At 38.3% G+C, this 15,644-nt stretch overlaps 1 protein-coding gene across 1 annotated transcript in view; it reads left to right on the forward strand.

Annotated features, from left to right (window-relative positions):
• frem2b (FRAS1 related extracellular matrix 2b) overlaps positions 1 to 15,644 on the forward strand; it is a 144,233-nt gene that overhangs the window by 79,976 nt on the left and 48,613 nt on the right. The window contains 1 exon segment of the mRNA XM_036565019.1: positions 3,510 to 3,761. Coding sequence (XP_036420912.1) covers positions 3,510 to 3,761 — 252 coding nt within the window.

Below are 15,644 nucleotides of genomic sequence, written 5' to 3' on the forward strand. Positions count from 1 at the left end.
TCTCTTAAAATATTGACTTAATGTTATTAATGTGTTATTACATTTCATTAAAGTAATTATTCTATAATAATAAGTCATTATTACATGATAACAAGTCTCAACTCAGTAAGTCAGTGTTTTGAGAAGTAAGCATATAGATAGATAGGTAGATAGTTAGATAGAAAGATAGATAGATAGATAGATAGATAGATAGATAGATAGATAGATAGATTTTATTGTTTTTTCTACTGAAAGACTAACTGACTAGATTAGATTTGTATGTATAAGATTAATCTGCTAGCTTTTAAAAAACTTTGTCTACAATTATCTTCTTTAGACAAATTAGCTAATTACATGACTTTATCTCTTTTTTTAAGAGAACTGAAAAGTTTTGAGAATCTCCACTATTGACACTCCACTATTGTCTATTCAAGATAAGTTTATGCTTATTTTCATAATTTGATTGGACAAAAGTCTGGCTTATGTCTTATAAACATCCCAAAACATTACATTCTTAAAATAAGTACATTTGTCTTGAAATTTCTTCTTTTCAAAACTTTTCAAGCTAGCCCATTAATCTCATACAGGTCTAGTCTAGTTTGTTAAAGTAAAACAAATCTATTGTTCGTTTTCAAAATTTTCTTTACTGTTTTCGGTATCACCACATGAGCAGCTGTGTTATTAGGCCAGTGTGTTCATCATCTGGAGTTAATTAAGCAGTTAATTGTCATATGTGTGTCCTTATAATTTCATGCCTTTTTCGGGGCTGTGTCTTATTTTAAACATTACAGTATTTAAGACACATTTAGTTTACTTAAAAGCAAATTTGTCCTCGTATTAAGCTTGAAGCTTGTTCAAAAATTCTCATTTTAAGAAATTTTGTAACACATCCTTAAAAAACATTGATATGCTAGTTTGTAGATTATTATTATTATGACACCGTTTCAAACCGATGCCTTAAACCATGAAATATTTACTGATTTTAAAGTATGAAGATTTTCCAGAAGAATTTACAGCACAAGATTTTCTTTTTTCTCATTTTAAGAATTTATTAAGTAAAATTTTCTTCCTATATTGGCAGATAATTTTGCTTGATACAAACACCTTTTTTCTTAATTTGGTTTATTTTTCTATTTGGTTTATTTTTTCTATTTTCTATTTTTGCTATGAATTTGAGCAGGGGTGCCCAAACTTTAGCACATGGCTGTACAGGCAGAAGGCTCTGTCGCTTGCCCTTTTAAGAAGTGATCTACTGTTAACTAGTAACTAGTGTGCTGTTAGTAAAAACAAGCTAAACCAATAATAAATTGCACAGTTCAGAGTCCTGCAGCTGTCACTGAAAGCCTGCTTTGCTTTGGATCCCATTATTTAGCACAAAAACGCTCATGACGCAGGCTTTGACCATCCGAGTTGAACTTTTTTCAACTCAGGTCACACTGACCACTCCACACAAAAGACGTGCATAAAACACGAGGCACCTGGTGCAAAAAAACAGCCCGCAAAACACGTCCCTTCTGTTAAAAGCACTAGAGAACAGCTGCATTAGTCCTCAAGAACTGCACGCAGTGTGACCCCCCCAAGCTGTTCTGGTTCACATAGGAATATAAGTACACATTCAGAACCAACAATATTACATACAGCACACATCGAACAGTACTTTACATCCACAGAGGACATTGCATAAGACTCCCCACTCCCCACAGGCCTAATCACAATGATAATTGTCCGTCTGAATTCCTGCTGGTTGAGCAAACGAACAGATTCAGTAAAAAAGCTCCGCTTGAACCTGGTCAACCTAACATATGAGCTGCTTTTCTGTCTTCAGTCACTTTGACACAAAACCACATTTTGAGTTGAATGCATTGCTGTAAGCACTGAAGCTACCAGTGTTTTCTTTGTACTCCAAATATTAGACAGGATATTCATTTACACCTTGTCCTAAAGTTCGCGACACGTTTTTAAATAATAGTAGATAAATTACATTATTTATTCAGAGTTAAGGCAACATTAACACTTTTTTTTCAGCCAAGAGTGATAATGCACATGTACACACATATGTGTGCATTGGCACCTGCACACTTGCATGTACACACACATACACACACATCCGAATGTGCCAGTGACATCTGCATCTCACAAGTGAAACACTGCTATTGACTGAGTGTATCGAGAGAGGTGATACTTTACTGTTTCTTTCATCGTTCCTGCAGTTGTTAATTTAGCTTTTTTTAATATAACTCGAAATAAAACAGAGACAGAGAGAGATGTAAGTCACAGTTATGCTCTTAAAAGTGGCAAACACATCATCCTGTGTTTGAGACTTTCTGTATTTATTGTTTGAATTTCACAGTAATATTAACTCTGTATGAAAGCTGAGACTTTATTTGATCAGAAACCAATAAAACCCCAAAGCTCAATTGAATTTTAGACCATAAATCAGTTTACTGCACAAAACCACTTATTAGGAAAAAGGTTCAACACTTGCTCTTTGGCTGTGACCAAAAAGGATCCCTGTAAAGGATCCCTGTTCCCTCATTAGCACTGTGCTATATGGGCTTTTCTACTGAATTAGTTCAAACTGCAGTTTCACACTAAAATAACTATTCAAATTCAAGACAGGTCTAAAACTCAGTGAGTAACATTAAGAACTGTCACTACTGAAACACATATTCTGCAATTATTAAACGTTTCTGTGTTTTAATGAACATATGATTTTATACATTGATCAGGCGTAATATTGTGACCACCTCCTTGTTTCTACGCTCATTGTCTATTTTATCAGCTCCACTTACTATATAGGTGCACTTTGTAGTTCTACAGTTACAGACTGTAGTCCATCTGTTTCTCTGCATACTTTGTTAGCCCCCTTTTACCCTGTTCTTCAGTGGTCAGGACCTCCATGGACCCTCACAGAGCAGGTGCTATTTGGGTGGTGGGTCATTCTCAGCAATGCAGTAACACTGACGTGGTGGTGGTGTGTTAGTGTGTGTTGTGCTGGTACGAGTGGATCAGACACAGCAGTGCTGCTGGAGTTTTTAAACACCTCACTGTCACTGCTGGACTGAGAATGGTCCACCAACCAAAAATATCCAGCCAACAGCGTCCTGTGGGCAGCGTCCTGTGACCACTGATGAAGGACTAGAGGATGACCAACACAAACTGTGCAGCAGCAGATGAGCTATCGTCTCTGACTTTACATCTACAAGGTGGACTGACGAGGTAGGAGTGTCTAATAGAGTGGACAGTGAGTGAACACAGTGTTTGAAAACACTAGCAGCACTGCTGTGTCTGATCCACTCAGACCAGCACAACACACACTAACACACCATCACCACATCAGTGTTACTGCAGTGCTGAGAATGATCCACCACCCAAATAGTGTATTGTTGGAGAGTTTGGTCTTATAGCGCCTTCTTCAGGTGTTCTAGATTAGCTTAGAACAGAACTCTGAAAGCCAGTACATCTCTAGAAGCGACGTAGGGCTTCTTATGAAGCACTTTTCTCTAACAGTAAACTCCCCCCTCCTGCAGGCACAGCTACTGGCACTGTCCCCACCACTGTGCTGTCCTACTCGGACTACATCTCGCGCCCCGAGGAGCACAGCAGCGTCCTACGCTTCGACAGGGACGAGACGGAGAAAGCCTGCCGTGTGGTGGTGATAGATGACTCTCTCTACGAGCCGGAGGAAAGCTTTAACGTCACCCTCAGCATGCCAATGGGTGGCCGGCTGGGTCAGGAGTTCCACACCACCAGAGTCACCATCCTGCCTGACTCAGATGACGGTAAGGAGCTTTAAAGTGAATATTCAGTGAGGAATTACATTCACAAAATTTCCTCCTGAGCACAAATGTAGTTGATCTGCCAGGACGTATTTGGTGTCTGAAGTCAGCTTCTAAGGCTAATGTAGCTAATAAATAATGGGAGCTTATTAAGAATCACTTAGCATTGTGCAAATTTTGTGCATGCCCAAATCATCACACCCTTGCCTGAAACTGTTTCATTGTTTTAAGTAATCTCAGTAGGCCTCTGTGGTTTCTGACACTGTAAGACATACTGTTAGCTACAAAAATGAACTAAGGTGTGTTACATGGCTAAAACAGTAAAAGCAGCCATGCTGAAGCCTGTTTATTACTTGTTGGCTATATTAGCCCTGTAACTCCAAAGCAATAGTTTTTTACACAAATAGTGATGAAAAGGTTACAGACATTCAATTGGCAATTTACAATTTGATATTATGATATGATTTTGTTGTAGTAAAGTTTAATATTAATTTTTTGAGAAGGGGTCGTCCATGACAAACTGACTGTTTGCAAATATTCTGACAAGTCCCGCCTCCCTTAGTTAATGTTGATATGTCCGTTTAACTTTCAGCTCAGTGAAGGCCATAGAATCACCTGGTAGCATCCATAGCACTTTTGCTAACAGACCCAATCCCATTTCCCCCTTTGCCCTTAGCCCTTCATTTTGCCTATTCACGCCTAGGGGTAGGGTGTCCCAATTTTTGTTGAGATAGAGGAGTGGGGTAAAGTGTTAGACCCTCCAAATGGAGGTGTTTCAGAAGTACACTCCAAACAGGATGTTATGAGAAAAAAAATAAGACCGGCAAGATGGCTGCACAAGTGACCAAAGAAACACACAAATGTGAGAATTTTCTCCATTAAAAATGATGAAAACCATCATATTATCTTAGTTTAATGTTTTTTCTAGATAATATGGCCTTTTTTCCATAACAAGCTTAAAAAATCGCTAGTAATATGCTGATGTCTCGGTAGCCGTCTAGCTAACTTTAGTGGTTGAAATATTCCCCTAATATCTAATATCTAAAATGGGACAACCCCCAAATTAAAAGAGCGTTGCTTCATTAACAGGCTACTAGCGCTGCTCTGTAGGCAACCCTGCCAGTCTGCAGTGATAGCAGAGGAGAAGTTCAGCAACCTCACTGCTGGGCTTTAGTTACATTTAGGGAATCGTATGCCTTCAAGGAGCTGGGATGTGACAATTATTCATTATCGCCCACCCCTAATTTTTCGGTGATATAAAGCTGAAGTTTGCTATTTCCCATTCCGCCTTAAATGGTGCTGCAGTTCTGATACCTGCGGCCTCTTTGAAGACACATGATTCTCTAAATGTAACTAAAGCCCAGCAGTGAGGTTGCTGAAGTTTACCCTCCTCTGCTATCACTGCAGACTGGCAAGGTCGCCTACAGAGCAGCACTAGTAGCCTGATAATGAAGCAATGCTCTTTTTTATTTGAGGGTCCCATTTCGTAGGGGAAGATTTCAAGTACGACCCCCAGTAACTCAGTTCCAAGGGGCAAGGTGACACTCAAAAACAAGGGGTAGGGGTAAAATAAGAAATGGGATTGGGCCTAAATTCAAATAAACTAAGGGTTCGAATAAACTGATGCGGATCCATTCTTCACACAATCTAATACTAAAGCTTCAACCAGAACTGGTCAGTGCTGTGTTAAATGCTGAGGAGGTCTCTTTCTCTTGTCTTTTTGCAAATCTCAACAATTATGCAAAGGACATGATGCATGCAAATGCACTCATATTTGACTTTATACAAAATATTTTGACACAAATGTGACCACTGTGCAGTCCTGCTAATCTGACGGTCAGCAGCAAAGTTCAGAAAAGCTGAGAAAACATGCCAAAGCTAAGTTTGGCTGCCTAACTGATCTGAGTATTGTTCTGTAAAGTTATTTATTGTTAGATTCATTGTTAGTTATTTATCATCAGGGCTGGAGTGGGACTGACTAAGAGATGATGCAGACCAGCACACCAAACTTTAACTGCCTTTTTTCACTACAAAAAAAGGAGGACATGAAAAGCAGACAGCATTGCTAATAACTTACTGTTTACTGGCTAACAGTTAGCTTGGCAGGGAAAGGTTTCAGTTCATCATTCTGTTCATTAGATTAGATTAGCTAAGAGGTTTTTCTAAAATATGGGCATTTTCATCTTATTCATTTCCTGTTCTTATTTATTTGCTATACATTCCTTGCAAAAGTATTCAACCCCTTTAAAAGTCATCAGGCTCATCTGGATTACAAATGACATGGACAGTTTTTTATTGCAATCCAACAATTTCTTTAATATTTTGTGCTGTGTTGTTTTATTTTAAAACACTGACCTTCAAAATAATTAATTTAAAGTGATTCACATTTTTGTAAGAAAATATTCCATCACAAAAATGACTAACTGAAAAATGCTGTTTGCATAAGTATTCAACCCGTGCTGTGGAAGATTTACACACATTAAAGATGTTGCCCCAGTGAGGACACATGTGGCTTACAAATGGCCTCTATCTGTGAATCATTAAAAAAAGTTCACCTTTTCTACACAAAAGACCCCCTTAATTCAAGTACCACTGATCAGACTGTGAATCTGAAGGCAAGCTGTGAAAATAAAGATTAAAGAGCAATCTGAGGCAATTAGAGATAAAGTAATAGACATGCACAAGATGGGAAGAGGCTACAAAATAATATCAAAGTGTTTGGATATCTCAGTGAGCACTGTTGGATCAATTGTGAGGAAATGGCATCTGCATCATACCACCCAGGCACTGCCTGGAAATCAATCCCTCAAAACTCAGCGTCAGAACACCCTCTCTGTGAGGGAAGCTTCAGAGAAGCCAGCAATCACTTTGAACGAGCTCAGTGACTGAGACGGGAGTGAAGATGCTCCAGTCATTGATAACAGCAGCTCTGCATACAGCTAGCCTGCATGGGAGGGTGGCTCAAAAGAAGCCATTACTGAAGAAAAACCACATCAAAGTACGTTTGGAGTTTGCCAGAAAGCATCAGAGTGACCCAGCTAAAATGTAGGATAAGATTTTTTGATCAGATGAGACAAACATTGAGCTTCTCCACAAATCAAAACAAAATGTGTGGTGCAAAACCTAAGGCTGCTCATTGTTCAGCAAACATCTCAACAGGGAAGTATGGGGGTGGCAGCATCATGTTGTGGGGATGCTTTTCTTCAGCAGGGATTGGGTATATGGGTAAAATTGAAGGACGGATGGATGGTGCAAAGGACAGGAAGATACTGTGAGACAACCTACATTAATCTGATAAAAGAACTAAAGCTTGGGAGAAACATCATCTTTCAGCAGAACAATGGGCCTAAGAAGAAAGGCCATAAGAAAAAGTCTACGTCAGATTCATGACGTGTTCTCAAACCACAGAACAGAACCTTTGTGCTCTCGAGTGTGTGTAGATTCTGTTACCTAGCAAGAACCTAAGAAACCTAAGAAAACATTGGTGAATGTCAGAATCGTTATGAAAACTGTGTAAGTGGGTTTTAAGAAGAAGTTTTTTCTAAAGAACCATTGGTGAATGAGGCCCAATGATCCCAAACAGAAGGCCAAAGGAACACCAGATTGAAAAAGGTGAATGTTCTATAAAGTCCAATGCAATCGAGAATTTCTGGCTCTGTTTGGAAAATTGCAGTCCATAAGCGTCATCCAATCAACATGAACAACCTGGAGCAAATCTGCCAAGAAGAATGGGTGAAAATCTACTAAAGATCTGCTGACAGTTAATGAATTTTGATTTTGAAAATTTACTTTGAGCATATTGGTTCGAAATAAAAATACTAGAACAATCTGTGTGTCATTTCTATTGCAAGACAAACATGTTGACCTTTGAGGGGGTTGAATACTTTTGCAAGGTACTATAGATAGCCAAGCTGATTGTTGGTGATTAAATAAAAAACAATGAACATTTTTATCTCAAAAATTGGCATTAAAAATGACAGTCAACATCCTACAAACTAATGCCAATTAACTAGCTTCTGACAGCCCCTGTCAGAATTTCTCGCTGCCTGCCGGCTCGGATATATCCAGTTGTTTCCGACGCATTTTGTCACTGCATCCCGCATTGTTTTTGTTTGTTTGTTTGTTTCACTTTTTGCTATTGCTTTCTATCTTCATATGATTTATCTATGGAAGTTGCTATATTGAGCCTCGTTAACTGACCTATTACAGTCAGCAAACCGGGGCTCTACCACTTGACGAGGGGGCTGCTGATTTATCTCCTAGATTACTACATTTGTAGACATTGTAATATTTACAGTTTGTCTGTGCTACTGGCTCAAAACATTACCAGCCTACCAGAAAATCTCCCGGCTCTCACAATCGCCCACTCTTGCACTGGACATCATACTAAGATAAGTGTTACCAATTACAGTAACCCAGATAAAGTTTAGCTTACCTTAGAGTCTGTCAGTGGTTTTGCCATTGAGCTGTGATCTTCCACATAGTTTAATCCCAAACCTTTTGTTCCTCAATAACACACTTTCACCACTTTTAGCATTATAATTCTGATTAATTCACTGCCATCATCGTTCTCAGTCCACGTTTGTTCTCAAGAGTTCTTCATCGCTTGATGGAGAAAGTATGATGGAGTGCCATATGTTTTACGGTCACTTCAGTCAGATGAAGAGCAAATTCATTTCAGAATGATTGCATCCACTTACAGAACTTGAGCACCAAACTTTGGCACATTTACAGCAAACGTATATGAGATGCATTTATAGCTTGTGTAATTATACAGAAGTTTGGGCACAACTGGTCAATTTAAAAATGTTTTGTTGATTTTCTAATTGAAAATAAAGTAACACACCCTCTGCAGAGAACACACTTCTGCACATTTACTGTTTATTGGCTGAATTTGACATATTGGGGACAAAAATGAAGCATAAAGTGTGCAAAATGTATGGCACATTTAATATGTTATATTGTATGTTTTATTGTTTTTTCTTTAGCATGTAAAAAGAAGTTGTGCACTAAAGTTTGCACAAAAATGTCATATCTGAGTTTGTCCTAAGTGCTTATTTTCACTTAGAAAATCAAGAAAACGTCATTTGAGGGTGTTCAAACTTTGCATCTGACTGTATGTAAAGTACCTTTGCCAGTTGCTGGTTGCACAGATGGTTTTATAAAGGGAGATTGCATTTAATGAAGCGTAATAGCAGTCAAAAGGTAAAGGTAATTCAGAGGGTACATCTCAGTACCTTTAGTCAGGGAACATAATTGTACCATAATCTATTGAAATGATATTTTCTAAGTTGTACTGACTCCACACACCCCATCTCGTCTCCAGGCTTTTATTTTACTGTTCTGTTTTAAAACATTCGGTTATGAAAAGGTACAAATCTGTACTTTTCACCTGGAAAAACTTATTTAAGGTTCACAACTGGACCTTAAAACCACTGTTGTACCTTTGAGGGCACATTTACATTGTTTGTACCTTAAAGAACGAAACATGTACCTGAACAGAACCTTTATTTCTAACAGTGTAGGAAATTTCGAATAAGAGTGAAAATGAATGTAATGAAGTCAAACAGATGGAATAATGTGTTCAGTAAACCAGGGCTGAATTCCACATCCCCTTTCATATGTACAGCATTCCGAACTAGGAATGGTACAATTTGTACCGTTTGGAACAGGTCAGGACCTAGTAAGATTCTTGGAAATGTTTCTTTTGTTCCACCTACTGGAAATGTGCCATGTTTCCTTTGTTCCATATTCTCATGCAGAGGTCTCCCGTCATTCTCAAGCCTCAGACTCTAATAGATTTCTCCTGTACCTGGAAGGCAGTGCTGGATACGACGATTCCTTTTTAATTGTTGTCTAGAGCCTTGTTAAGATAGTTCCTTTAATTGGCCATTCCCTTTAAAACTCGGGGGGGTGCTTGATGTCAAAACGAGTCTTTCTGTCGTTTCTTATCATCCTCGGCAGCTATTTGAGAAGCTGTTGGAGGTATTGTTTGAGTGCAGCTCGGGAATATGAAGGAGAGATTACACTGAATGTTTAATTTAAATTCATGGAATTTATTGAACACCACTGCAAACCTTGAAACGATTTTCTACTCATAATTCATCAAGCGTGAAAGCAAAGAATAGAAGACGCACACCTGAGGCTGAGGGTGGAGAGATTATTTTTGCCAAGAGAGCAGCGGTTGTTATTCCAAAATGGTGTTTTGGGCGTTTTGATGTGTGAGTGAGCAGCGAGCAGCACGTGTGATCCTTTAGAGACTGAACATGCTTCGCTTCAATGATGAGCGGGAGCTTTTTTTGTTTTTTTTCGCTTTCACTTCTGTTTATTGTGGACTCTCTTCTCTCTTAGAATGCTAAGAATCAAGGACACCGAAGCATGTTTAGAAACATTTTGTTGGTTAGTTGATATGAAGTTGCTAAAGCTTGGCCTTCATCTGCATGACGGGCATCCAGTTACATCATGTGGGTAGTTAACAGTTCACTGTCATTAATAATTGACTGTAAGATTACTGTAAATTTTTGGTTACTAGTTGCATTACTTTCATAGTTATTTAATGAACTATTAGAACAGTAAATAACAGTAATTTGCTGCATTTGCAACTGTAAAAGTGATGTAAACAGTAAGTTTACTCTCAAAATACATATGAAAAACAATTTACTTTTAATTTTATGTTAAATAAAAAAGGCAGTATCAATGAACATATTTATTATTTGTGCTGTATAGGCACAGAATGTGTCAAGTCTTTTTACAATGCAATTTTAAGGTTTATAATTTGCATAAACATAACCAGAAATGCATATCTATAAATACCAATAAACCCCAGTGTTCCATAATTTAAACAGTCTAAAAATTAAATAAAAAAAATCATAAGTTATCAGAATAAAAACTCGTAAAAAGTTTTTAGAAAAATGTTTATGCCTTTTTAGCAGTCATAAGCAAACTTATGCAGACTCACTGTAATTTGCTGTGTTATTACAGGAAATATCTTACTAAGAAAAGCAAAACAGGGGCACATTATAATGAACTTGTAAAGCCAAAACTTATCCTGACAAATAGCTGCTCATTTTGTTATTAAGCAAAAACTAGAGTGTACTAAGCAGCTTCTAGAGCACATGTATTTGTGTATTACACAGAACTGTGCAAAAATCAGAGACCACCCTTCATTTATTTAATTTCCAATCAAAACAGCCATTAAGTTATTCATTTTTTCAGGAGTTATCAGGAAGATTAGATACAGATAATCCATACAAAAGATAAACCATACAAGGCCTGGTAGACCAATAAAATTGTCCCCATCAGATAAACAGCACCTAAAGCTTTCATCTTTGAGAGAGGAGAAAATCAAGCTCCACTCTTGCTTCAGATCTGAAAAAATCCACAGCTGTTTCAGTCCATCCTTCCACTGTGAGAAGACGACTCAGCACTACAAGTAAAAGGATGTGTAGCTGTTAAAGAAGCTCTTACTGAGAAAAGCAACCAGACAAATAAAAGAACATTCACAAATTAAACAAAGAAGCTGCTGGTGTTCTCAGAGCAGTAGACTGACCACCGCAGAGTCCAGACCTGAACATCACTTTTCATGATCCACATTACTGGGATCATGAAAAGCAGAAAATGCCATCAACTACTAAGACTGAACTTTGGATGTGTAGCAAAATATGCCTGCAGATTTCTTTGAAAAACTGAAAGTGAGTCTCCTGAAAAGAGTGGAAGCTGTAATAAAGACACTGAATACCGAGTCTTCAGTCTAATTTTCTGTTAAAACATGTTTTCTGGTTTATTGACAATAAGATTGACTAGAAGCAGCTTTAATAAGCACAGTTCAGACATGCTGAGACAAGGCCTGTTCACCAGAGTAAATGTTAACTAAAAATCTTAGTCTGTGCTTTACAATAGAGCATCTGTTTGTATTAGATTACAGGTAACTGGTGCTTTGCTTTAGAGATATTAATAGAAATGAAAACACCAAACTAGTGCTTTAAGACACTTATCTGATTAAACGACACTTAAAGACACTGATCTGATTAAACTAAAGATTTTCATGTTAGAATGGGGGCAATTTTCCCTTTATTTAGAGACAATTGATGACTTGCTGTTGAGAAATTAATGAGCATGTAAAGGGGATGTACAGTGTGCAGACGTCAGATACCATTTATTTGATTTCTAGTCAAAATGACCATTAAGTACAAGTTATTTATTTTACAGCATCAGGGAAAAAACAGAAACATATTTAACAGAAAATCGCACAGAAGACTCTGTTTAGTGTGTCCACTCTTTACCTTAATTACAGCTTCCATTCTTTTCAGGAGACTCACTTTCAGTTTTTGCAAAGATATTTTCCACACCTCCAAAGTTCAGTCTTAGAAGTTGGTTGCATTTTCTTCTTTTTATGATCTAAGTATTAACAGTTACCCTGTCCCCTAGTCCTGTTGTCATGGAAAACTGATTATATCTCTCTTCAGTTATGAAGGAGTTTCATAATAAACTGTTCTCTGTCCAGCCCATACTGCTCATATATGAAAACATTCTTGGAAAAACAGCCCATTTTGAATTCACTGTTTTTGTGATCATGAGAACCAATTCATTTACATATAGCCATCTATTCAGCCTACATCAGTTTTGCTCCTCCCATTCACACTGAAGGTATAAGGAGTGTTTCAGACTGCTTTTTAAATAAGGCACTATACGGGCAGCCAATCAGGACAGAGCTCATTTGAATATATCATTCTTAAAGGCAGCAGTCTATCAGTTTAATCCTAAGGGATAAAGAGAGGTTAGAAAATGGCCATGTAAAAATAATTCTGACCATTTTTGGTACATAAAACCACATAAATTTTACACGTGGACTTCAGGGGAAAATGGAAAACATTACAGGGGTGTTATAAAGGCCCCAAATAGTGTTTAGCTGATTGCAAAATTGGGCTACACTCTTAAAAGTAAATGTTTTTGGCTTGGGTGTATGGTTTTAGGAAAAACTGGTATAATTAAAAAATTGATATCGAACTTCTGTATGAGGAGGTTCTTTACGGAACCAAACATGGTTCTTCTATGAGATTGCTTCATAGAGTCTTCTTTCTGACACCTTTATGTTTAAGAGCGAGGATAGAAGTGAAGGTCAGTGCTCATGTTAAGGCAAGATTGCAGTTAAAATAGGATCAAAGTAGCAGCAGGAAATAGTTATTTAATCAAGCAGGTGTGTGTGTGTGTGTGTGTGTGTGTGCGTGTGTGTGTGTGTGTGTGTGTGTGCGTGTGTGTGTGTGCGTGTGTGTGTGTGTCTGCCTTTAAGGGCTTCCTTATCGTACATCTCCAGGCATAGTTACGGGCGCTGTTCTCTATCATATCTCCCACATGGTGCCTCTTTTGTTCAGCAACACCTCCGGGCATCCACTCCCCTCCCCTTCCTCTCCGCTCCTGTCTGCATGACTTTCTCAGGAGACGTGGCCTATCCAGCACAGACCACATATAGTGGAGGTGAACGACCTGGCACAAAGTGCTGAATCCTCATTTTTACTCTCGGAAGAGAGATAATTGGGGTGACTACATCTTAATCTTATTTTCCCCCAGCAAATAAGCCTAGAAGTGCTAGGTTAAAGGAATACTCTAGAATTTTTCAATCTAATCTCTATTTACTGCTTCTCTACAGCACAATTGGTTGCCGTGTGCCAACGCCATAATTTTGATGTGTTCTGTACTTACAAAAGAACAGAAAAACCGTTCATTTCAAACTGACTTTGACATTGTAAGCCATTAGGCAGTTGCTGAATAATCATTTTAAATACTTGACTGTATAACTACAGTTCTACTAGTGTAGAACAAACAGAGCATATAACAATGAAGGTGCATAAATACAAACAATATGTAGAATGCACACAGTAAGAAGGCAAAAATAGTGTTAATGTGGGGTCCTGAATTTGCACACATGATGTAGAACAAACTGCAGCAAAAAGATACTAAAAATATGCTGTTGCACAATATAGAGGTCGTGTAAGGTAAGGTGTAGGTGAGAATAAGTCTTTTCTGATTTAATTCATACATTTGATGGTAGAATGTGGAATGTCTGAAACGTAGAGGGAGACGAAGAGGCAGGACACAAGAGCAAGTCCTTGTTTTTATTGAAAGTCATGACGAAAAAATCCACAAAGTAACAGATCAAGAAGAGCACTTACTAACAAAACGCTACAGCAGAAAGGAAACAACATTAAAGAACATGAAAAGGACTAGAAGACAAACAGGAGATACCACAAACAGGGCCTGAGAACACAAAACACCTAGCCAACAAAAAGCACACAACCAGAAAAATACACATGGAACCAACCAGAAACACCTGGGATTAACGAGAGAGTGCGGCTACAGACAACAGACAGGTGAGACACATAACAAGAAGACATAACCACGAAGGAGACAAAGACCAGAACAACAACAAATGCACATGGCCTACATAAACAAAAGCACGTGGAACAAGACACATGAAGATAGACAAAGGCAGACAGACAGACAGAAACAAGGCAAGACAAAGCAGGGCAAGCCGGGATGTTACAATGTCATACTTTATTGATCCTACACGGGACATTTGTCATTTTGCTGCCTAAAAGTGCCTGGTCTAGGAGAAGCACAGCTTTGCCAGCAGAGTAGGCTGTCAGTCCTGGGATTTGAACCCACGACCTTCAGCAAAATTCTTAGGAGAAAGAAGAAGCTACACAGCTCAGCAGGATATGTCGCAAGAACATCGTCAACTATTCTCGTTATACCGCTGTAACCTAAGCCACTGTGTGTCAGACAGCGTCCTCCAGACTGCTTGGTCGTTTTTTGGATTCGTTGCGCTGATGCAGCTGTTGAACTGGCTGGAGTTCCGTGTCGGGGTCATGATGAGGGTGGGCTTTAGGAAACTTTCGCTGACACTCAATCCTCCGTGGAATGTCAGCATTGTAAGAAAATGAAACCTTGACAGGAGGCATCTAGCCAGTTAAGAGACTGAGTGGCTTTGAGTGTCACTTCTCTTAAGATAGACGTCTATTAGTGAGGATTAGCAAGTGTGGAATTGGAGTTGACCTTTTTTTCTAAAGCTTTTGACCATGCACTCACTCTCCTGCTTGGTTTTGTACTGGGCTGTTTTGTATGCTTAAAGCAGAATGTTTTTTGTTCAAAAACAAATTTCTCTCCAGTTCCATCGAAAAAGAGGTAAAAACACATACTAATTTAGAGAGAGAGTTAAGAGATTTAGCAGCTTGCACCAGAGTACAATTAGATAGTCGAGGATTTCAGTTTTGGACAGTGTTGCATATGAAAAAGCTGGAGTGGTCGAGTTTAATACCTTTGTAATAAACCTCTCTGGACATCTCTGAGGTTTAGAATAATCCAGCCAGCGGCTCATTTCCCTTTACGACACCATAGGAGGTAACGTTCCGTATTTACTAAAGTGAGAAATTCTCTGTTCCCTTTCTTTTTGCCATGCTGAGTCAGAAACCACTGCAATACAAAAACCAGTATTTACTTCAAATCATGCCACTCACATTTCACTTGTTTTTGTTTAGTGCTTTGATTAATTTTATACTGTTGATTGGAAACTGCTGTGCCTGTTGATGACATGACGTTATAACTTTGAGATAAATTAGATGATAATGTTTTTCAATTAAAACAGCAAGTCATCATAACACAACTTTTTTTGTAATTTATACATAAATCAATCATTCAGTCAAACTTATTGACTCAAATTTGCGGCATTGAAGTCCACAAAGGAAATAAAGCTATTTTATTTCTTATCTAAAGTGACCAGTGGACCCACACATCCTCTGAGCATGGCCAAAAGCATGTGGACACCGCTCCAGATGATTGAGTTCAGGTGTTTCGGCTACACCCACTGCTAACAGATGTATAAAAGTAAGC

The sequence above is a fragment of the Colossoma macropomum genome, unplaced genomic scaffold, assembly GCF_904425465.1.
Source record: "Colossoma macropomum unplaced genomic scaffold, Colossoma_macropomum, whole genome shotgun sequence".
Taxonomy (NCBI): domain Eukaryota; kingdom Metazoa; phylum Chordata; class Actinopteri; order Characiformes; family Serrasalmidae; genus Colossoma; species Colossoma macropomum.